Consider the following 24,759-nt stretch of genomic DNA (forward strand, 5'->3'; position numbering starts at 1 on the left):
CACTGTTACATGAAATATATTCCCCATGTATACATATGGCACTTGACATTTTGAGAACTGCTGTATATAATAGGATTCTTGCAAACCTTTACAACATTAAATGGTGTTGTATGTATGGGAAATACCATTATCAACAGTCTTTAACAACAGCAGCAGAAAGAAGGTAGTACGATATAAAAATGATTAGTAACAAAAAGAACATCGATATTTTGACCAACTTGAAAGACAGAATAAGTAGAACACATTTTGCAATGGTGTCAAAGGAGAATAATAAACACATGCAGGTGAACAAATGACCTTTTATTTGATTGACAGTGAATACAGAGCAAGGCCGACTGGCTGGCAGATGCTGTATGCAAACAAAAAGGTGGTTGAGTTCAGGCATGTGGTTAAAATAATCTAGGGTAAAATCAATAACCATATGTGAAGTGGGACACCAATAAATAAAATACTCCGATAATTGCAGTGCTGAGACTGAGACAGCTGTATCAAAATAATTCGCATTTATTTTCCAGCGTTGTTTCTCTGATGCAGGTGTACAACCAAAATGAATGCACGTTCTCAAGTTATTCTAGTAGCTGAGGCTGTAGCACTCAATTAACCAAGGAACCCTTAACATTTAAAAGAAGTCGTATAAATATCTGAAAGGCATTTCTTTTAATGTGGAAGTATTGCCGAAACAATTTTAGGGTAATAATCCAAATGCATCAGACTGTATAGTGAATGAATTATCGTAAAAATATGTGCCTGACATTCAAACATGACTGCTTTGTAAACTAGCAATAGCTGCCTGACCCTGAGCAAGCCGCACAGACAAAGCTGAAATGTTTGGAAATAATTTAACCTGGTTTAGTCTAAAAGTTACCTCTAAAATGTTGCAATAATCCAAGTGTATTTATAGATTAAAAATGTGTTTTCCAGATACCACAAACAATATGTAAAACTGTATTTACAATTGTTATAGTTTTAGACACATGCTTAAGAATAATCCTTTCAGGACAGCATAAAACGTGTATACATTTTTGTTTTAAAACAAATTACTAGCACGGCTCTTCCTTATTCAGAACGCCGGAAAAACAATCTAGTGTTTAAAGGAAAAGCTCTTCGCTTCTTTAACAATTAAATGCAACATAATGTTTTCCTATTTGCGGATAAGCCCATCGCCCACTGCTCATAATACACTGAATATATATATATTTCCTACTAAGGTCATTTACCTTTGATAAAAAGCAGCTGACAATTTAAGCAATATCATATAAAATTGTGTGGATGCACATATCATCAATATAGTATGAACATGATAATATTTTCTCCTTTCCTCTTGCTCACCCCTGGCTAAAGAATATATATATATATATATATATTGTTTTAGGAGACAGAAATCGATGGTTGTTTTGTCTTTCACAATGCATGAAATAGATTGCAATTTTGTTTTACATTTATATTTAAATGTCTGTATTGTACATTTATAAGGCCCATTTCAGTAACAGACTTGTGAATGAAGATGGATGCAACGGAATGTGTTACATTATTTGAAACATTCTACGTTTTAAAAACACCTGTAGAAACACTGATCGAGTGAGCTGCCCCAGGGATCCTGCTGCGTAGGCTATCCAGCCAATCACCGCCACGGAAACACAGGAAAAGGCTGGCACTGAAGAGTGGCCTAAAAACAAACCCACCAGCTTCATTACATGAAACCAGAACCCATCTTGTCTCTCTGGGATAGGATAAAACATCAAGGACCACCTTGAAAGGAAGAGAGTTGTGAAAGGATTGACTCCTATTTAATTGGTCTAATTAGCAGCACGATGTGAATTCATGTTCAATAAAAGAACAGCAGGACTCATCAAATGTCCAATTGATTTAGATATTGAAACAGGCTTCCTGGAGTGCAAAAAGGTAACATCTAAAGGTTTCCCAAGGCCAAGAGCTCCAGCACACTTGAAGCAGAGAACCATTAAATGTGTCTTGGCACAAAAGTGTCACTGGGGTCTGCAGGGCCTGCTTCCACCAAGCAAACTCGACTACAAGAACCAGCATCTAGACATGCAGGGTTTAATCTAATATTATATTTGTCCAATTGTTTCACTCCAAAATATTGCCTCTGGAGTAAAAAGTAGGACAACATTGAATTCCTCTCTCTTTTCTCTGAATTGTTCAAATGTATTGTTTCAGCCACAGCAACGCGGGACGTTGAAGCCCACCACAGATTTCCTTCGTTGCTGCTAAAAGGATTTGAAGAGGCTCCTTGAAAAGAGATGCTTGTGAGGATTTTTTTGGAGTGTCCCTTTATAACACCACTTTATCCTCTGTTCAAATGACATATAATGGCAAAAGTGCAGCTGTGATCCATCCTTCCTGATCAGGATCTCCAGGGATACCCCATTACTTCCCATAGAACTTCTTGTTAAGGAGAAAGATGAGGAGGTTCACGTTGACCTTTGCCCTTTCGAACATCTTCATGACAGCCACGCCCTCATACTGCAGCTGCAGAAGGTCCTGCAAAAGTTGAGGAGAGAAACCGGTGGGTCATTATCACATGCCAAAAGACAAACGTTTGACATCGTAAAAATCACGCTGCAGTGTTTTTCTTGTGCTTACACAGAATTCTGCCTTTATAATTGCTTGTTATAATCCCCAACCGGGTGGCATCCAGCAGCAGAGACATCCAATCAAAAGACAATATAATGTGTGTACCCGCTTTCCTCCCTCAAAAAAGGGATTCCAGACGATTAATCCATATCTCCAACCTAGCCCACAAAAAATGCGAAATTGTGAGGGAGTCATCTGAAAGTCGTAGATCAGAAGGGTCGCACTTAGCACAGGCAATGTACAGTGACATCACAAACAGTAAGGCCACAGCCCTAGTGTACTCCTCATCGCATTCTGGAACCTGCTAAAATAAACTTTGCTATACACGTTTGTGCATGCATGTAGAAAAGTTAGCATTTTAGCAGGTTCCTGAATTACATTCTTGTTGCATTGAGGGGTACAACAGGGCTGTGGCATTTCTTTTTGTCACGTCACTGCGTATTCCCTTTTGTGCATGTACATATATTTAAATAATATATGAAATCATTTAAACCACACATTCATGTCTACTTTTCTGAATGATTCAGGCAAAATGTGAGATTACATTTAGATTACTCAAGTGTTTCTAATCTAATGAAACAAATAAATAGCACACTACCATAAAAATTAATTATAAATTAAGAAATGTAGAGATCATTTAACATTTCTATTTTCAACTTCTAGTGCTGATATCAGGAATGACACGAACTTAAAAGCAGGTATGTTTGATGCCTTAAAAAGATAATAAGATTCATGCAATCTGTGTTCATGTTATATATAAATGTATGAGTACACTTATAAAATGTATTAACGCTGCATGAGCGCTATACAAATAAATACAATCACAAATGCAAACATGAAAATAACATTTACATTTCACCCTGTGACATCTCTAAGTACTTATAGAAGTCATACAATGATACCCAGTAGTTAGTGATATACCATGGGCCTGCTGAGGCATAAATGTTTTAATTGTTTATACAAAGTCTCAACAAACATTATTGACAATGTCTTGAACAGGAGTCTTCAGGTCCCCTGACAGGGGATTTATTTTTTATTTTGTAAAGCATTTGTTTTTCACATATATGTGAATACCTGATCTTAGAATTGAGATGTAGTGACATTTTTAATGACATTTCAGAACTGACAATTTAACTGAGCAAACAGGATGTGTTTTTTTTTCTTTTTCTTTTTAAGAGATACAGTTTTTGGTGCTTCAAAATTTCTGTTCTGCTGCTGATTTTGTTACCATAGTGAAGGCACCTCTTAACATTCCCACCTTTTTAAACGATGGAACGGTCAATGGTAGGACTTTCTGAGGAATCTCTGAGCTTCTGGAACTGCATGGATAGAAAATCAGAAAGCTATGGCCTGTAAATTCTATCCACACAGCGATGCTTAAAAGAGAAAGCAATGGCAAACGTAATATAAAGCTAAAGAAAAAGTTCAGCATCGATTCTGTTTTTAAGCATTCTCAATATTGAGAAATAGGGGAACTGAGCAATAGAAAGAAGTAATTTCCTCCATTATGACAAGGCATTAATAAAAGAAAACTAGGAAACCCAGAAACGATTATGTTACTTGCCCCGTAACCATCTGTTTGTGGCATGTAGTGCTGTAGATTACCGTCCTCTGCATACTATTGCCATCTAGAGTTGGATCGGAGTTTTGCAAATTGTTTTTCTTTGAAGAAGTCTTTCGAGTCATGAGGCAGAGGGACTCCTCTTCTCGGTAATATTGCATATGTTCATCGACTCCTTTGTTAGATTGTTTTCCCACAGGCGGGTTAGAAAGGAGTGTAAGGGAAGTGCTAGAATAAAGATAGCCATGCTAATAGAAGTGTGTAAAATTTAAAATTGCTACTGCCACAAACATCCGGGCAGGGCGCATATGAATCTATAGCACTACATGCCACAAACAGATGCTTACAGGGTAAGTAACATAATCCGTTCAATGGCATGTGTGGCAGTAGATACACATGTTCTGCATATACTGTAAAGCATCCCCTCCTTAGAAGCGGTGACTAGCGTTGGGAGTTGCAGTAGTTTGAAAAAGACTACATAGCACTGCCTGACCTACATTGCTAACACGGCTACACAGTAGTGTCTGGTAAATGTATGTGGAGCAGACCATGTAGCTGCTTTACAAATTTTAGCTATGGGGCTATTTCCTAAAGTGGCCACAGTTGCTCCCTTTTTACAAGTAGAGTGTGCTCTGGGAGTTACAGGTAACAGTCTTTTGACTTTAGGGTAGCATGTTTGAAAGCATTTTACTATCCATTTGATTATGCCTGATTTAGATATAGGGTTGCTTTATGAGGTGGAGATAAGGCTACAAAGAGTTGGTTTGTTTTTCTGAAGGGTTTAGTTCAATCTATATAGTTCATTAGTGCTCTTTTTATGTCTAAGGTATGGAGAGCTGTTTCTGCCACCAAATCAGGGTTAGGGAAAAAGACAGGTAGCTCAATTGATTGATTGAGATAAAACTGAGAAATTACCTTTGGTAGGAATTTAGGATTAGTCCTTGGTACCAATTTATCTTTATGTATTTGCAGGGGCGGCTCCTCCGCTAAGATGGAGAAGATTCATCCAACTGCTCCGAGAGCAGATTTTTTTTTTTTAATAAAATGATAATAAATAGGTTATTATCATTTTATTTTTCTTTGCTATGGGGCTGGGTTTGGCTTGGATCAGAGCCTGGGAGGAGTGGTGAGTGCACACTCTCGAAGTGGGCATGACTGCTTGGATGGTTGTCTTGGCCCGGCCAAAGCGTCATGAACACTTAGCATGTTCCCCACCAGGCTGCATTACACAGCCTGATGGAGGCTGCATAACACAGCCTGATGGGGCACATTCCCTGCCTCCAGTCCCCATCTGAGTGCCAAACTACAGCGCTCAGACCTATCACAACGCTACATTGCTGCAGCAGTTCTTCCATTTCATCCCAGTGATCCTATCGTAATGTGTGAGTAGGGCTTGGCAATGATTGGCTGCTTGTGTTGCCACTCGTTTTCCAGCACTAACAATACGCTTTTTCTCCTTTTCAGGAGGTGGCGTATCCCTAGTTGCCTGACTATTGGCTCGTTTACGAACTGTGGTAGCAATAATGGAGTCTGGTGGCACCTGATTACGTATGAAAAGGGGGACTGAGGGAACCGCTTTATATTTTTTAGCTACCCATGCGTTTATCACGCAGGCATGTACTGGCAGTTTAAATATGTCATCAGCGTGACGCTGCCATGCCAGGGACCATTGTACTTTCTCCTCTTTTGAGGGGCAGAGGAACATATCCAATTCCTCCTCAAAAAAGTTAATTGTCTCTTTAGTCGAGGAGAGGCTTTAATTCGCCCTATGCCTTCTTGAATGTGGATTTTTCTTTGTCTATTTTTTCAATTATGGGCTCGACTAGGGACATGGAAACTGAAGACTGCTATGAGGGTTTCGGTCAATTTTGGAATCAAGGCTTTCGAAGATTCTTTTGTCCAGCACCGCAGGAGATGGAGCCAGTTGCTGGATCGGTCCCAAAGGCTTAGCAGAGACCGAAGAAAGTGCTCGATCTGACGATGTAGAACCCGAGGACTTAGCCTTGGTCGAAGTTTTCGGTGCCAGGCCCGAATGCGGGGCCTCCAAATTATCTTTTCGTATTTGACCATGGGCAGATGGCAGTGGCGGTCAGGCGACCTCTAAAAGTGGAAAGGGCACGTGTTTGGAAGTTTTTTTTGTTGGATCAAGGTCAGGGTTGACAATACTCATGTGCTGCTCGAGTGGCAGGGAGTATTCCAGTTCCTCCTCCATATTGGAGCCAAGATCTCTTCAATGGAGAATGCACCTTCTTCCTCTTCAGCAGCAGGCTCTTCCTGGGTGTGCTTCTCACAGAATCATCTTCGCTGTGGCAAGATATCTTCAGTTTACGCTCCCTTCGATCGCAAGTGTCTTTTTCGATCTGAAAGACTTGAAGGCATCGCAAAGGTTACACACCTGTTATTGATCAGTGTGTGGATATTTGGCATGGCACTGCAGGCAAAATTGAAAAGGTGTTTGATCCATCAGGAACACATCTTCCGTACCGACGGTGCACGTGGAAGAGTAGGTCGAGACGAGTGGCACCCTGAGGGGCAATCAGTCAAAGTCCATAACTGATGAAGGTTTTTGAGCGACACAAAACTGAAAAAAGTGCAATCAAGATACACTACACCGTCGAAGACGAGTTAGGACCGAAGGTTTGTACCGAACAAAGTTGAACAAGGAGGAGAGGCACACACGTTCTAACCCAACAGTGGAGAGAAAACAATCTAACAAAGGAGTCAATGCCCATACGCAATATTACTGAGAGGAGGAGTCATTCTACCTTGTGACTTGAAAGGCGTCTTTGAAGAAAAACAAGTTGCACAACTCCCACCCAACACTAGATGGCAAGAATATGAAGAGCATGTGTATCTAAAGCCACACATGCCATCAAGCCTATTATTTCCAATTTTCTCCTTTGTTCATATATCCTCTCAGAAGACACAGCTAGTATTTTTTGTTAACCATATATAAACAAAAACTCGGTTTCACTTAATGCTGTTTTCAATAATTGATAAATATTGATATTGTACCTTACAAAATATTTCCCTAGCCCCACCATTTCCACCCTTTAATGTAAAGCCAAAAAACCCCAACAGGTCTACTTGGTTCAGCCCTCAGTTGGCCACACAAAAGAAAAACTGCAAAAAGCTAGTGAGGAGTTGGAGGAAAACTTATGTTTCTGAGCTTGGACTAGCATACAAAGCAGCGATTCTGCAATATCATAAAAATATCAGAAAAGCGCAAGCAGCCTTTTTTGAAGAAAGGATTGAGAAGTCCCCAACTCTTCGAAAGAGCTGTTCAAGATTATAAAGTCTCTGACAACTGTGGGTTCAGGGACCCCACGTTCCCCAATCCTCAAAGGAGAGATGCAACAGCTTAGCCACGTTCTTTAAAAGTAAGGTGGAAACCATTTATATCTCCCTCCACCCAAACACAAGACAAACCTCTGTGGCATCTGAAGAACCGTTGGTTGCCCTGGAACGCTTTATTAGTACAAATCAGCTAGAAACACCTCTCCCCCGGCGCTGCTCAAGTATCCTAGACTAAGTGAAGATCAGGCCAGTTCCCTTTTACAGAACATCAAATCAGGGTCCCCCATAGACCCTGTTTCACCACACAACCTTGCTCAAGGTGGGAACTGAGTCCTAGCCCAACTCACTAGCCTCATCTCCCTGTCCTTTGAGAGGGGCATAGTACCTGAAGAATGGAAGCACACTATTATAAAAAACCTTTGCTGAAAAAACCCCACCTAGACCCCACCTCTACAGCAAACTACCACCCCATTTCATTGCTGCCCATTCTGGGTAAGATCGTGGAGAAACACGTGAACAGGGTCATCTCGCAATTTCTGGAAGATAATGGCCTCTTACACCAGACCCAGATGGGATTCCGACCAGAACATAGTACCGAGTCGGCATTACTCATGGTTACCAAGAAATTAAAAGGCATATACTTGATCAAGGAAGAGCCGCAGCTATTCTGCTTTTAGAACGAAGTGCGGCCTTTGACATGGTAGACCACGAGATCCTTATTCAAAGGCTTAAAGACATTGGGATCAAAGGTACTGCCAACCAATGGGTGGCCTCATTTCTGAGCAATAGATCCTTTCAGTGCATGGAGGCGGGCAATCTATCAAGACACTTTGTCAGCCCCATGGGGAGTGCCTCAGGGATCTTTCCTGAGTCCTACTCTTTTTAACATATACCGGAGTTTATTGGCTCACATAGTGCAGGAGTTCGGACTCTCCATTGTGCCATATGCCGATGACACACAGCTAGTGGTCTCGATAGCAGACTCCCCCGACTCCAACCATAGGCAACTAACCCCTTGCCTGGAAAGGATAGGAACTCGAATGGCCGACTGCAGCCTTGAGCTCAATGGGGAGAAAACTGAGCTTATTTTTCTGGGCAGCAGTTTCAGCCCACGCACTGAGATCACCTAGCCAGTAAACTGAGGTCCCCCTTCCCCCACCCTGAAAACTTCCATAAAAAATCTGCGGATCTGGCTCGACCAGAGTTTAGCGTATAATCAGAGGGGGGACGGGAGAGCTGGTTATTTTAAGAGGTCCTGTTCCTGTGCTCCTAGGAATTTAAACGTTCATCAAAAGGGGAACAGTTCCTCTCTCGAGGCCAAAGTAAAGAGTATCATTGGCTTCCTGCAATATTAATGGTATCTGGGGAGATCTGAATTTCAGATCTTAATGCCCTCACACACCTGTTAGGGTGTCATTCTTCATCATTGAGCGCACCTCGTCGGACCGGCGCTGCAATGTCCAACGGGCCTGGTGGCGTCTTTATCGGAGATCTTCTGATCTGAGAACGCCATTTGTGAATGGGGTGTGTGGGTTTTTTGGAATACAGTGTCTCCAAATATATGTGAAAATGTGATTTAAAATAGGCCCTAGCCCTGTTGATTCTTTTATTTATAAGTCGGGCTGGGATTAAGTAAAACCAGTGAGGCTACTGTAATGAGTCAAGGTATTAGGGTATATATGGGGTCAACATGTTTCGTGTCATTTATGCTGCAAGGTAGAGCGACACTTCTTCAGGACCGGGGGTAGATATCTATCTGTGGTGACCTTTGATGGTCAATTTGGGGATGGGATCTACCCCTTTTAAATTCAAGTCCCTTATTCAGGGTTCTTGTGGGGACGCTCCACCTAGAAAGATAGAGACAAAAGAGAGAAGGGCAAAGGAAAGGGAGTACCATCAATGACTGGTGGAGGTAAGACTATCCAGCATGATCAGAATGGGTGTAGTACCCATGTTAGAACCAGAAGATAGCACATCTTCTCTATCAACAGTTCGTGAGAGATAAAAATAGAGTTCAAAATGTACATGAACTAACGCGTGGAGAGAATTTTTTTTTATATAATACAATAAAACTGTCCTATAGGACCTATGTGGTGAATCCAATACCGTGCTAATACTAGGGTGGGTTGGTGCAGAATCACAGTCATTTCTTACCTCAAGAAAGTGGGGCAGGAGGCCTCATAGATAAGGAAAGACGTCCCGACCACTTGAACGGGTTCACTAAATGAGAATAGTTAAGCTGAGTTTACAAGCAGATAAAGAAACACAACAGCATATCGGAATATAACTCCAGGAGTAGGGAGGATATGGGGGTTCCATGCATAATAGTGCATAACTGCCTTAGTAGATGGTAAAGTAAGGCATCGTGAGAAATATCCGTAAAAGCCATGGATAGTGAAGACCCGTAACCGTGATGGGTCTGGTTCCGGGAAATTATTTAAATTAATATACGGAAGGTAGTCTGGTAATCCGTATCATACGTGGTGTCCGAGATGGTACATGAGACCCATGTGACATATAATCAACTCCTGTGGAGTGATGGTGCAAAGATACATTTAGCTTCACCACGCCTATAGACACCATAACCTGGACATTGTCCTTTTGTCTTTTCCTTTTTCTCCCCCCCCCCCCCCTCCAGCCCCCTAGTACCACGCCCACCTCTGGTTGGTACTTTTATTATTCCCTTCGGCAATAATTCTTTCCACACAACTGCCCTTTATTCATCAGCCTCCCACCATTTATCTATTTTTTGGCCATCGATTTTGACCCTATCAATATTATCGACAGACAATGTCTTCCAAGGCTACGATTAGATACCGCTATTTCCCCCCCTCTTCTTTTTTCACCAAGTTAAGTACTCTCTCTATGATATTAGGTACTGACTTTCTTTATCCTCCGCGTTCCATTTTTCGCACGGAATAATGACTACTACGTCACCAATTGTGATGTTATCTGCCACTAATTACAGTTCGTATTCACATCCATTCACACCTGCCTCTGAGTCTGTCTTCACTGAGTCAGGCGTTCCACACCAAGACAAGATGGCGCCCCCGCGAGAACTCTCGCGTGAATACAGCGCGTCTCACGGTTTATGTTCCCAGATGAACCGCAGTTGGAGTAACATCCAGATTAGGAACAGACACAGAGGATCCAAGGAGAACCCGCAACCATACTAGGGTAAGTCCAACGCTCCTCCCCACGCCTCCTACCGTTCCCTGTGAAAGGCTCCATGACGGCTATTTTTATACACTCGGCCGCCGCATACCTGCTGCCCCAACCCCCACCCTAACTCTAGTAAGGCACGCCGTTTCACTCCATCTCACCCCTGCCTACTGCATGAGCGCGCTTCCAACTCTAGACATGCGCTTTACCTATATGCAGTGCCATTTATTGTTAATCTTATCATACACGACCATGTAGCTACTGCTTTAACGCATGCCTTTCTCGACTTCGCTCTGAGCTCTCGGCTCCACACTACGAGCTCCTCATGTGTGCGCCTTTACAGTCACCTAGTTATAATTTCTGGGCGCGGTTGTTAGATTTTTTACTACGCCACCTGAATATGCAAGTCGCCACAGGTCTTACGCACACTGATTATAATCGCGGCGTATACTTGCACCATCACTCCAAAGGAGTTGATTATATGTCACATAGGTCTCAGGTACCATCTCGGACACCACGTACGATACGGATTACCAGACTACCTTCCGTATATTAATTTAAATAATTTCCCGGACCCAGACCCATCACTGTTACGGGTCTTTACTATCCATGGCTTTTACGGATATTTCTCACGATCCCTTACTTTACCTTCTACTAAGGCAGTTATGCACTATTATGCATGGAACCCCCATATCCTCACTACTCCTGTAGTTATATTCCTATATGCTGTTGTGTTTCTTTATCTGCTTGTAATCTCAGCTTAACTATTCTCATTTAGTGAACCCGTTCAAGTGGTTGGGCCGTCTTTCCTTATCTATGAGGCCTCCTGCCCCACTTTGAGGTAAGAAATTACTGTGATTCTGCACCAACCCACCCTAGTATTAGCACGGTATTGGATTCACCACATAGGTCCTATAGGACAGTTTTATTGTTTGATATAAAAAAAAATTCCCTCCACGCGTTAGTTCATGTACATTTTTAACTATTTTTATCTCTCACGAACTGTTGATAGAGAAGATGTGCTATCTTCTGATTCTAACATAGGTACTACACCCATTCTGATCATGCTGGATAGTCTTACCTCCACCAGTCATTGATGGTACTCCCTTTCCTTTGCCCTTCTCTCTTTTGTCTCGATCTTTCTAGGTGCAGCGTCCCCACAAGAACCCTGAATAAGGGACTTGTATTTAAAAGGGGTAGATCCCATCCCCAGATTGACCATCAGAGGTCACCACATATAGATATCTACCCTCGGTCTGAAGTGTCGCTCTACCTTGGAGCATAAATGACACGAAACATGTTGACCCCAGTCAACTATAGGCTACCCTAATACCTTGACTCATTACAGTAGCCTCACTGGTTTTACTTAGTCCCAGCCCCGACTTCTAAATAAAAGAATCAACAGGGCTAGGGCCTATTTTAAATCACCTTTTCACATATATTAGGAGACAGTGTATTCCAAAAAACCCACATCCCATTCACAAACGGCGTTCTCAGATCAGAAGATCTCCGATAAAGATGCCACCAGGCCCGTTGGACATTGCAGCGCCGGTCCGACGAGGAGCGCCCAATGATGAAGCATGACACCCTAACAGGTGTGTGAGGGCATTAAGATCTGAAATTCAGATCTCCCTAGAGACAATTAATATTGCAGGAAGCCAATGATACTCTTTACTTTGGCCTCGAGAGAGGAACTGTTCCCCTTTTGATGATCGACCAGAATTTAACCATGGAAACGCAAGCCAAAAAACAAGCCAGTTCTGGAATACTCCGGATGGTTCGGAAAATCCTGAGCTTACTTCCAGACAAATCTAGGACTGTAGTACAAGCCTTGGTAGTCTCGAGACTTGACTATGGCAACTCATTATACCTCGGCACCCCTAAATATGTCACCAATAGATTACAGGTGGTGCAGAATGCGGCAGCAAGACTGCTTCTCAGGATACCCAGGCACCAGTCAGTAAGAGCGTCCTTGAGGGAGCTACATTGGCTCCCAGTTCAGGCCAGGATTAAATTCAAGTCCCTCTGCCTGGCTCATACAGCCATGCACGCGAGAGGTCCCAGAATGCTGCGAACCTTGATTTCCCTCTATACACCCTGGTGTTGAAGGTAGGGTGCGAGCTTTTTCATGAATACCACCAGAGTCAAGAGATCAAGGTGGGGAGGAAGTTCATTCTCACACTTGGTTCCTAAAATCTGGAACAGTATGGACCCAGAGCTACAATTAATCAAAAACAAACAGTCCTTCAAAAAAGAAAAATTAAAACATGGCTGTTTCCTTAACTCTTACGCAGATAGCGGTCTACACCTGATGTAGCGCTGGGATGCCTGCGGGTAGCCATGTGCTCTATAAATCCCATAAACATAACAGAGGGGGATATTTAATCAGCATCTGAGATATAAAAAAGGAAATTTCAGCATAGCCAGTTCCACTTAGTGCATCAAACAGAACATATTATGGACTATGGGTTGTCTCCGTTAAATTTAGTAAAGCTCCAACCTTCCCATAACAATTGATTTTTTTTTCATATATTGGTTTATGAATTGAATAAAATATTTAATCATATGTGTATTTATTTGATGAATGCTTGTTTCCATACTTTTGTGCATTGATTTGCAGTTCACATCATCGAAATTGCTTGGACCAAAGTCCCGGGTTTCATTAATTACTCAGTGGGGGTCCTCAGATTCAAAAAATTATTTAGTGGTGGTCCACGGATTCCAGTAATGATTAAGTGGGGGTTCACAGCAGTCTAATGTTAAGAACCATTAATCTAGCCTGTCTTCTCTCAGAGTGTTCCACCCTGCCTCGTGGTGCGATCTATGCTTCCCTACCGGATCTCATTTTAAGATCAGGGTTTCTGGGCCCAACCATGGAGCTTAACGAGGCCCTGGGCTATGTTGTACTGGGGATCACGGTGACTCAGGCCATGTCCCACAGCCCACTGCTCCTCTGTGCTCTACCTATAATCCCCTGTCACTACCACCTCAACTACTTAGACCTTGGGGCCCAGTTGGCACACTGCACCTCCCCATATCCTCAATCCTGTGAGAAGTGATGGGCCTTTATCTTGTGAGGTCTTTCTAAGTTTTCACTTCAGACAGCTCTTAATACTGCCATCTGTATTTCTCAAAGCGGGCAAGGCTACAAATCCTCCAGAGTTCCTGAATCAAGAGCATCCTTTTGAATGAAAAGTATATCACTGTATCGTTCTTTAGTCCAACTTTGTACAATAGCTTTCTTTTATCTGCATGTGCTCTCTTAGTATAAGAGTTTCAGATTTATTCTAGGCTCCTTGCAACTCTGGTGTTCACATTGATGATGGCGGCCATGCCCACCATCTCTCCATTATTAAAAGATGCCCGAAAGCAGTGCCTGACACACAAAAGAAGGCGAAAACTAGCATTAATGAATTAAATTATTGTTGATGCCAATTGAGCTCCAGTAACATATGTGTATAAAAGTAACTTACCCGTTTGCTACTCTGGCTGAGCCTTTGTTGATTTACAAGGCTTTCTCTAGGGACACGGCTCCACAAACTGGCATTCATTCCACAGAGCGAAGGAGTTCAAAAGGCACAAATGTAATCCCTAGTATTATTTTTTCCTGGGAGGCCCAAGAATTCCTAACTACAGGAGATCCTTTTGTCAATAGCGCTCATGAGTGAAGTACCAGCAAGAGAATTATCCGGTGCACCTTTCGTCAGCGGCACTTCTACACCCAGGGAAGGTACATCTAGGGAGTACCATCGTGATTGTGGTGAGTGATAGATCATTAGCAGTCTCTTACTCCCTGGAGCACAGTGAATTCCCATGGATTAATGAGGCATATTTCACTAACAAGGCAATGACAGGGTAGGCGGCAATCCTAGGGGTTCCCCGACTTTCAGGGACGGCATTCACAAACTCGTCTTCAACTCCTTTCCACTCCTAAAATGGAAATTATTTACTCCAAACAAAGGCAGGAGTAAATCTTTGCTAGCAAGGAGCGCGGAAGTGGCTAGCTCATAACTGGTGGTGTATAAAGGCAGTGATCACAATAGAAAAACAGTAAAAAAAAGTGCAAGTGTACGTGCTTGACTAATTTTGATTTAATGTGAGTATGCTTAGTAACCTGAACAGTTAAATGTCTATAGGTATTCACTGGCAAAAATGTGAATTTCAAAACTGAATAGATCTGTAAGGAAAGTGCCCCTTTTTGACATGGTCACCCTTACTTTTTGCCTGGTATCTGATGCAATTTTGACAGAAGTGCACTGGGTTCCTGCTAACCTCAGTTCCAGATCTCTTTCCCTAAAACTGTACCATTGGCTACCCAACTGGCAATAACTTTATCACCCCAAGTACGCCTCTAGTAAATGGTACTCCCTGTACCTAGGGCAAGGCGGCTAAAGTGGATCCCTAGGGCTGCAGCATGTACTGTGCAGTACAGATAAGTCAGCCTAACAGCAGGCCTTACAGCCCTAAAGCAGGGTGCTCTATAATACATGTGTGGACATATGTGCAGGAGTATATATGCCCCTCTGATATCTGAGTCGATTCTTGGATATTACAAGTGAACATGAGCTGGATGCTAGTGTTTACATGTTTCCCCGCTACATCATGGCTTCGCTGAAACTAGAGATGTTTGGTATTAAACATCTAATATTGATAAACCCAAACTGATTCCAGTGATGGATTTATTAATACATGCGCACCAGAGGGCACCTTAGAGATGCCCCCTGAAAACCTACTGACTACTAGTGAACTGGCGGACTAGTGTAGACCAGTCTGCCACTACAGACAAGTTTCTGATCCCCTGCAGGTGAAAGCCTGCGCTCTCTGAGGGCGGAAGCAATGCCTGCTCCAGCCGGAGGTGTTAGCACTCCTGCTTAGAGGAGGTGGCAACTGATCAGTATATCAAGGTAGGAGGCTTCAAAGGTCTCTGCTGCCTTTGATATACAACCCAAGGATTCCTGCGATAGGGGAAATGACACACCCTGCCCATGGCCCATTTGGCCCCTAGAAAGGCGGGAAAAATGGCTAGTTATGAGGAATGCCCCCCTCTCAAACTAGTACCACCCCTAAGGTGGGTTACCTGATGTGGACATGACTTTTAGAATTCCACCATCTTCATTTTGGCAGAATTAGGCTTTCTGGGTCAGAGTTGTGCCCACTATCCACAGGAAGAAGTCATATAGAGGCTATTGGCACCCTAAAGGTAAGTAGTCCATTGGCTACTACCTGTCACTCTCTGTAACACCCCTAAATTGAGTATTTAGGTGGCACCCCTGACACCAGGAACTTAGATTTGAAGGATCAAGAAGAGAAGGACACCAAAAGCAGTAAGAAAAAGCCAGAACTGAAGACTGCTATGGACTTTTGGCACCAAACCGTGCCTGCTGCACTAAGTCTCGACTATCGTGATGCAACAACTCGTCCTGCAGCTGACCAGCTTCTAAGAACCCTAGGAGACTGCCAGCCTTCGCAAATCGCCAAGCAATCTCCATTGGAGTAGAGGAGCTACTCCACTTCTGTCCCCAGGCACCGAAACGCACTGTCTGGTTTGCCATGTTGCCGCGCCCCGGCCAGCCCGATGAAGCAGCTCCCCAGGAAGAGGGCCCTGTGCTCCTGAAGGTCATATCTCTCCCCCACCGAGTGAGGGGACACCAGACTGCGCCCTAGGGGGAATTGTTAGTGTGCGTTTAGCTTTGATGTAGCATATTTGAATGCACTTAACTATCCACCTTGCAATGCCTGATTTTGAAATGCGATTGCCTTGATGTGGTGGAGCAAAAGCAACAAAGAGTTGTTTCGTTTTCCTAAAGGGCTTTGTTCTTTTTTGTTCTTTCTATGTAGTAAAGCAGTGCTCTTTTGACATCTAATGTGTGAAGGGCACGTTCTGCCACTGAATCTGGTTGAAGGAAGAATACAGGTAACTCAACAGATTGGTTGATATGAACGGCAGAGATGACTTTAGGTAAGAATTTTGGGTTAGTTCTAAGGACCACTTTGCTTTTGTGTATTGCAAAAATGGTTCCTCAATGGTTAATACCTGAAGCTCACCCACTCTTCTTAGAGAAGTGACGGCTATAAGAAAGGCTACTTTCCAGGTGAGAAATTGGATTTCGCATTTATGCAACGGCTCGAATGGTGGACCCATGAGTCTTGTAAGGACTATGTTAAGGTTCCACATTGGAGAAAGTGGAAGTCTGGACGGAATGAGTCTTTTGAGTCCTTCCATAAAATCTTTAATAGCGGGCACTCTAAAAAGAGACACATGCTCTTTATTTTGCAGATATGTAAGCTATTACAGCGGGATTTAAGGGTATAGATGTGTACGCTAAGTTAGAACGTTGCAGGTGTAACAGGTAACAAATGATGTTTATATTGAAGCATCTAGTGGATTGATGTGATTGATGTTACAATAAACAACATATCTCTTCTACTTTGCTGCGTAGCATGCTCTTTTGGTAGGGCGTCAAGCCTCTTTGATAACATTCATACAGTCTGGCAGGAGATTAAGGTAGCCTAACTCTAGGATTTCAGGTGCCAAATTGCAAGGTTGAGCTGATTGGGATCTGGATGTCTTATCTCTCCATGGTTCTGAGTAAGAAACTTGGGGGAGAGGTGTAGTTTTTGGTGTGGAACTGCTGATAGTTCCAACAGATTTGTGAACCAGGGTTGTTGGGCCCATGTGGGAGCAACTAGGATAAGCGTCAGGGAGTGTTGTTTGATTTTCTGAACCACTAATGGAATGAGTGGGAGAGATGGAAAAGCGTAAGCAAATATCCCTGACCAATTCATCCATAGTGCATTGCCATTGGACAATGGGTGTGGATGTCTGGAAGTGAAGTTTGGGCATTTGGCGTTTAGGTGGGTGGCAAACAGATCTATCTCTGGGAAGCCCCACATTTGGAAGAATGGGAGGAGAACCTTGCATGAACGCTATGGCTGGTAGTGAATGTTGAGGCTGAAACTGCGAAATTAGAGCTTGCATGTTGCAAACCCTGACTGGGTTGGGGTACGCTAGAGCTTTGTGAGTATCTATTGTGGCTCCTAGATACACTTGCGAGCTGAATGGTTGGAGGTGAGCCTCGGTGAGGTTTACGGTGAATCCCAAGTTGTGAAGCAATTGGACTGTCCTTAGAGTTGTGATCTGGCTTTTATCAGCCAGTTGTCTAAGTAAGGGAAGACATGAACGAGCTGTCTTCATAGATGAGCTGCGACTACTGCGAGGCACTTGGTGAAACCCCTGGGTGCTGTAGTTACTCCGAATGGGAGGACTTTGAATTGGTAGTGTTGTCCGTCCACTGCAAACCTGAGATATTTTCTGTGAGCAGGGTGAATGGGAATATGGAAATAGACGTCCTTTAGGTCTAGGATGGATAGAAAGTCGCCTGGCTGAAGTAGTGGGAGCACCTGTTATGTTATGTTAAATTGTATTTATAGAGCGCCAATCACCAGAAGGTCTCTAAGCGCTGTAACATAAATCAGAAGGTCCAGAATCCTTTCGTGCAGCTATACGCAACACACAGTGGAGTAAAACTTATTCTAACGCCTCTGTGAACAGAAGGGTCTTAAGTCTCATCCAGAACGGTAGTAACCTGGCTTCCTTACGCATACCGTCCGGTAGCTTGTTCCAGATCTGGGGGATAGTAACTGAAAATGCCCGGCCCCCTAGAGTCGTTCTATTGAAACGTGGGCAGACTAACAAGCTAGACTCTGACGACCAGAGACAGCATCCAGGCGCATACGGCCTCAGGAGGTCTTTGATGTATTCGGGTGCCTCTCCATACTGGGACTTGTGTGCAATGCACAACCCCTTAAATCTAACCCTTTGCTTAATGGGAAGCCAGTGTAACTATTGTAGCAGAGGGGTGGCATAGGCTCTCCTTGGCAATTTTATAAATCAACCTAGCCGCATAGTTCATAACCACTTGGAGCTTCCCCAGGAGTTTTTCGGGAAGCCCAGTGTAGACTGCATTGCCATAGTCTAAGCGTAACCAGATTAATGCCCTCATGACCGTCTCCATGGTGGAGAAAGACAGCAGGGTCACCAGTTTCCGAAGTTGCCGCATCAAGCCAATACAGCTCCCCACAACAGCAGATACCTGGCTATTTAGGGTCAATCCAGTGTCCATCTTAATACCCAGGCTCTTCACTGCTGGCACCGGCGTCGGGGTGGTGCCCAGCTCTTGGGGCCAAAAAAGACTGGACCAGGGCGAGACCCCTGAGGTAAGAGCAAGCACATCTGTTTTATCTGGATTTACCCTCAATGAATTAGAGGGCATCCAATTCATGGTGAACCGGAGAATATTCTGGACATTACGCTGTGAGTCGGGGGAGTTGTCAATTCCCACAATTAACTGGGTATCATCAGCGTAGTTAAACACCTGGCAATCTGTTTTTGCCAGTGCATCTATCAGACGCTGAAGGTAAATATTAAAAAGCAGAGAGGACAGCGTGAAGCCCTGTGGGACACCCCCCTCGTAGGTTGCACTGCCTAGACGTGCAATCTCCTAGTTGGACACTTTGAGACCGATCCTCCAGGAAAAAAGTAATCCATTGGAGGACCTTACCAGAGACTTCCAGCCGCCGGACACGGGCTAACAACTGCACATGGTTCACCGTGTCAAATGCGGCTGAGAGATCTAATAAAATTAGAGCTGAAGGGGTCTTCTTATCAGCTGCCAGCCGCAGGTCGTCCAGCACTGAAAGCATCACCACCTCAGTGCTGTTGTGAGCCCTGAACCCGGCTTGCCGAGTGTGTAACAGCTGATGTTGTTCAACGAAGGACAAGAGGACTCGGAGTACGTGTTGTTCGAGAACTTTAGCCAGGCAGGGGAGTCTGGAAATGGGTCGGAAGTTTTTAAGAATCCTGGTGTCTGCCCCTGCCTTTTTCAGCAATGGGATCACCAAGGCTTCCTTAAATTTCTCTGGTACCCTTCCTGTCGCCAAAGAAAGATTTAGATGGGACAACACATCAGTCTCTATCACTGGAAGGATCGCTTTGAACAACTTCGGCGGACAAGGGTCCTCAGGTGACCCCGATTTTACTTTGGCCACAGTGCGGGCTAAATCATGTGGTTCGAGCACAGGGAACACAGAGAGAGCAGTGCCCTGAAAGTCAGGCGGATCCTCCACTAACAGGGGGCGGGGGGTGATGCACATGTTACCTATATCTATGATAATGTCTTCAACCTTAGTTAAAAAGAAATCCTGTATCTTGTCACAGTCAGCTTGACTGGTGACCGTCCTTGGCTCTTTCAGACGACTTAGCTCCCTGAGTACGTTAAAAGTCTCTTTGAGTATCCGTCGCCTCGCTGATCCTTGCTTCATAATGCGTAGATTTGGTTCTGGTAATTGAAGCTTCATAGAGGGCTAATTTTACTTTGTATGCCTCCTTCGACACTAGGTCGGAAAATTTCCGCCATAGTCTCTCACATTGACGGAGAGCTTGTTTTTCTCCTCTAAGTTCTTGCGTGTACCATGGGGCCCCCTTCATGCTATTCGTTATTCTTTTCCCTGCGGGCAGGGGTTACCTCGTCAATGGCTAGCCTCAACCGATGTAAGAATTCTTCATACTTCAAATCCGGGTCCCCGAACTGAGATCCAAGATGTATCGTCTCATTCAATACTTCCCTCAGCTTGGCGTCTTCTATCTTACGCCAATTCCGTACCACCATCCACCCTGCGGATAAATGTTTGGGAGTGAGAGGATGACCAAAAAATTATCAGACCAGCTACATGGTCTGCAATCAGTATGTGGTTTAGCTGATGACGTGGTCCAAATAAAGTCCAAGGTATGGCCCTTCTCATGTGTGGGGAACTCCACCTGTTAGAGTGCGACCATGTGGAAGTGGTCCGACTGTAGATAGAGATTTAGCTGTCTGAGGTTTAGTATAGGCCTGAGAGAGCCGTCTTTTTTGGCAATTAAGAAACACAGGGAGTATACCCCGGTGCCTTGATGTATTAACAGAACAGGTTCTATAGCGTGTTTGCTGCCCTAGTAAGAGGAGGAGGCTTGGTCAGTGGACCTCTACTAGCAGGTAACTGTAAAGCCCCCATGGACTTTGCGACCTCAGTGTCCCTCATTTTTTCCAGCATGGTATCAACAGCTGGGCCGAAAAGATGCTCTTTATCAAAAAATCTGCTTCAGTCCCAGCCAAATCTGTCGCAAGTCTCGATAAAGGTTTGGATTGCAGTCTTGACCCACTCATTCGCTCCTCTTTTAAACAAGCCCTGGAGGACATATGGAACACACACCTGGAACAAGTTCTCTCCTCTGCTTTTAAAGACATCTCTGATCTTTGATAAATGGGGTAATGGGGAAGTTAGAGTCTTTAGAGAGCCAAATCCGGGATATGAATAATAAAAGTAGGACAAATGCACAAGTTACTTACTTGTGTAACGATATATCTGTAAGAGACATTAGTTAGTGATAGATTCCTTACCTTAGAATATCCCCAGGCGTCAGACTGGATCCGGAAAGTTTTCATCAGCAGTACCCCTGCGCGTCGGTAGGCGTCGTCGTGCGGCTCCGCGTACTTTGCTGGCGTCGTAGCCACCAAGATGAAGTCGGAGCTACTTAGACGCGCCCACGCGCACTGACGTCAGTACTGTACACAACTTTTTCGCGTCAGGAGCGCAGAGCCATGCCATAGACCGACTACTATTGCAATAGAACTAGGGCCCTAAAAGGGATGACCTGAACCGTAGAGAATAGTTCGCAGAACGGGGAGGATGGGCGGGCGGTAAGGAATCTATCACTAACTAATGTCTCTTACAGATATATCATTACACAAGTAAGTAACTTGTGCATCTGAAAGAGAGATTCCTTACCTTAGAATACATACCCAAGCAATACCAACTCCGGTGGTGGGTCTGCGAAGTGAGATTACAACAGAAAGTCACGGAGAACCGAACGGCCAAAGAAGCAGTGTCTACAGAGGCAATAGTGCTTAGTGAAAGTATGCAACGAGGCCCAAGTGGCCGCCTGACAGATGTCTTGCAGGGGGACACCGCACCCCAATGCTGTACTAGCTGCTGTCGCCCTGGCAGAATGGACGCGCAGCCCAACAGAGGTTCTTTTTTAGCCAAAGAGTAACAGGCTTTAATGCACAAGACAACCCATTGGGAGATAGTTTGCTTGCGCACAGCCCGGCCTTTCTTGGCACCCATGTAGCCAATAAAGAGCTGGTCAATCACCCGGGACTATTGTGTGCGGTTGAGGTAGAACGAAAGCGCACGTTTTTGGTCCAGACAGTGGAGCCTCTCTTCTTCTCTTGAAGGGTCCGGAGGTGGAAAAAAAGTGGGCAGAGTGACAGTTTGCCTGAGATGAAAGGCAGAGACTACTTTTGGTAGAAAGGAGGGACGCGGGCGAAGCACAACCTTGTCCGGATGAATCGCCAGGAAACGAGGTTTGCAGGAAAGAGCCTGGACCTCACTCACGCGCCGAGCGGAGGTGATGGCCACCAGGAAGACAGTTTTCAAAGTTACTAACCGCAAAGGACAGTTATGAAGAGGCTCAAAGGGAGCGCACATCAGGTATGTGAGAACCAGGTTCAAGTCCCACTGAGGCATCACAAAAGGAATAGGAGGGAAAAGGTGAGTGATGCCTTTGAGAAATAAATTTACAACTGGGGACTTGAAAAGAGAGGGCTGATCAGGCAGCCTAAGAAAGGCTGAAAGAGCAGAAAGGTAGCCCTTGATAGTACCCAGAGCAGAGCCCTGATGGGCCAAAGAGAGAAGGAACAATAGGACCTTAGAAAGAGGGGCAGAAAGAGGATCTACAGCTTTCGCTGTGCACCATGCCACAAATTGTTTCCACCGACGGGCATATACCGTTTTAGTAGAGGGACGCCTGGCTGCCAGAATTACATTACAGACTTCAGGAGGCAAGTCAAATGGAATCAGCTGTCGCCGCTCAAACTCCACACAAGGAGGTGGAGGCTGGACAGGTTTGGGTGGAGGACCGTCCCCTGTTGCTGCGACAGGAGATCCTCCACAAGAAGAGGCAGTTGGATCGGGGGATCCACGCTCATACTGAGTAGCTCGAGATACCAAACTCTTCGAGCCCAGTCCGGTGCAACAAGAATGACTTGGGCCCGGTCGCATCTGATCTTCTTCAGCACTCTGGGCAGAAGTAGTATAGGCAGAAAGGCGTACAACAGACCGCAATTCCACTCGCAACGAAAAGCGTCTCCAAGCGAGTGCCACCTTGGAAATCCCAACGTGCAGAACTGCCGATATTGCGCGTTTTCTTCGGTGGTGAATAGATCTAACCAAGGTTCTTCCCAGTGCTGAAAGAGACCATGCGCCACCTCGGAGTGAAGATGCCATTTGTGATCCAACATGCACCTGTGGCTGAGTTCATCCGCCCTGGCGTTCAGGGTACCTGCCAGGTGTTGAACCACCAAGGAAATGCCTTGACGTTCCAGCCACGTCCAGAGACGTAGAGCCTCCTGACATAGGGTCCAAGATCCCACCCCGCCCTGGTTGTTGCAGTACCACATGGCGGTGGTGTTGTCCGTGAACACCTGCACTACTCTCCCCTTGACACAGGGAAGGAATGCTTTCAGTGCAAGTAGGATCGCCCTGAGCTCCAAAAGGTTAATATGGAGCTTGGACTCCCCTGGAGACCAGAGGCCTCTGATCTCCGCCTATCCCATGTGGCCGCCCCATCCCAGGAGGGACGCGTCCGTCACTACTGTGTGCTCCGGTTGGGGAAGGGGGAGGAATCTGCCGCTGACCAAACGCTGGTTCGTGAGCCACCACTGCAAGTCCTGTGCAGTGCCCTCCGAGATCTGGACGTAGTCGGACAGGTTTCCCCGATGCTGCGTCCACTGGAACTTCAGGTTCCATGCAGAGCCCGCATATGCCATCTGGCATGATGCAGGAGGCCATGAGGCCCAGCAGCCTCAGGGTCTTCCTGACCGAAACTCACGACCAGGGCCGAAAGATCGGAATCATAGCCTGAATGTCCCAGACTCGCTGTTCGGGAGGATAAACCCGAAACTGCGCCGCATCCAGAACTGCTCCGATGAAGAGGAGCTTCTGAGAGGGAATCAGGTGCGACTTCGGCACGTTGATGGAAATCCCCAGCAAATGCAGGAGGTCGGCTGTAGTCTGGAAGTGGGAGACAACTGCCTGGGGCGAACCCGCTTTCAACAGGCAGTCGTAGAGATAGGGAAAGACTGAAACCCCTGATCTGCGCAGATGAGCTGTGACCACCACCATCACTTTCGTGAACGCCCGAGGGGCGCTGGTAAGGCCGAAAGGAACACGGTGAACTGAAAGTGCTTGTGGCCCACCGTGACCCATAGGTAATGCTGGTGGGCTGGCAGGATGGGGATATGAAAATAAGCATACTGCAAGTCCAACGCTACCAGCCAGTCTTGCGGGTCTAGGGCAGACAAGACCTGAGCAAGCGTGAGCATCTTGAACTTCTCCTTCCAAAGGAAGTAATTGACGTTCCGGAGGTCTGAGATAGGGCGCAGACCTTTGTCCTTCTTTGGAACCAAGAAGTAGTGGGAGTAACAACCACAACCTACTTCTGGCATCGGAACACGCTCGATGGCCCCCTTGGCCAAGAGGGCCGCAACTTCCTGCTGGAGAAGTGCCAAGTGATCCCCTGACATGCGGTGGTACAGCGGTGGCATGACTGGAGAGGTAGACTCGGAGGGGAGGGAGTAGCCCCTTCGGACTATTTGCAGAATCCACCCAAGTAATGGTGCACCAGTGGGGGAGGTGATGGCGAATCCTGCCGCTCACTGGCGTCCGGTGGGTCTGAAACACTGGACTAGGAAGGTTTTGAGGTGGCGGTGGCAGGAGCGGTGGTGGATTGACCTGCTCGCTGGCCTCGGGACCCACCACGTCGGGTCCCACGTCCGCGGTTGTGCTGAGACTGCAGCTGCACAGGCCTGCGGATCTGAAAGGAACGCGATTGGGCGCCTCGACTTTGCTAGAAAGGAGCGAAAAGCAGACCCCGAGGGAGTGCGCGTGGTGGCGAGACCCAAGGACTGGGCCGTAGCCAGAGTGTCCATAAAGCGTTCCAGGGTGCTATCCGCCTGGTCACCAAAGAGGCGTGTGCCATCAAAGGGCATGTCCAACAAAGTGTTCTGAACATCCCCGGAGGAGCCAGTTGTTCTGAGCCAAGCGTA

General features: G+C 45.3%; 1 protein-coding gene across 1 annotated transcript in view; it reads right to left on the reverse strand.

The window, feature by feature from the left end:
* Positions 1 to 281: 281 nt before the first annotated feature.
* Positions 282 to 24,759, reverse strand: part of IQGAP1 (IQ motif containing GTPase activating protein 1) — a 532,553-nt gene continuing 508,075 nt past the window's right edge. The window contains exon 38 of the mRNA XM_085644306.1: positions 282 to 2,502. Within this exon, the coding sequence (XP_085500432.1) occupies positions 2,389 to 2,502 (114 nt within the window). The 3' untranslated portion in view covers positions 282 to 2,388. The remainder of the gene's footprint in view (positions 2,503 to 24,759) is intronic.

The sequence above is a fragment of the Triturus cristatus genome, chromosome 3_1 (assembly GCF_964204655.1).
Source record: "Triturus cristatus chromosome 3_1, aTriCri1.1, whole genome shotgun sequence".
NCBI classification, from domain to species: Eukaryota; Metazoa; Chordata; class Amphibia; order Caudata; family Salamandridae; genus Triturus; species Triturus cristatus.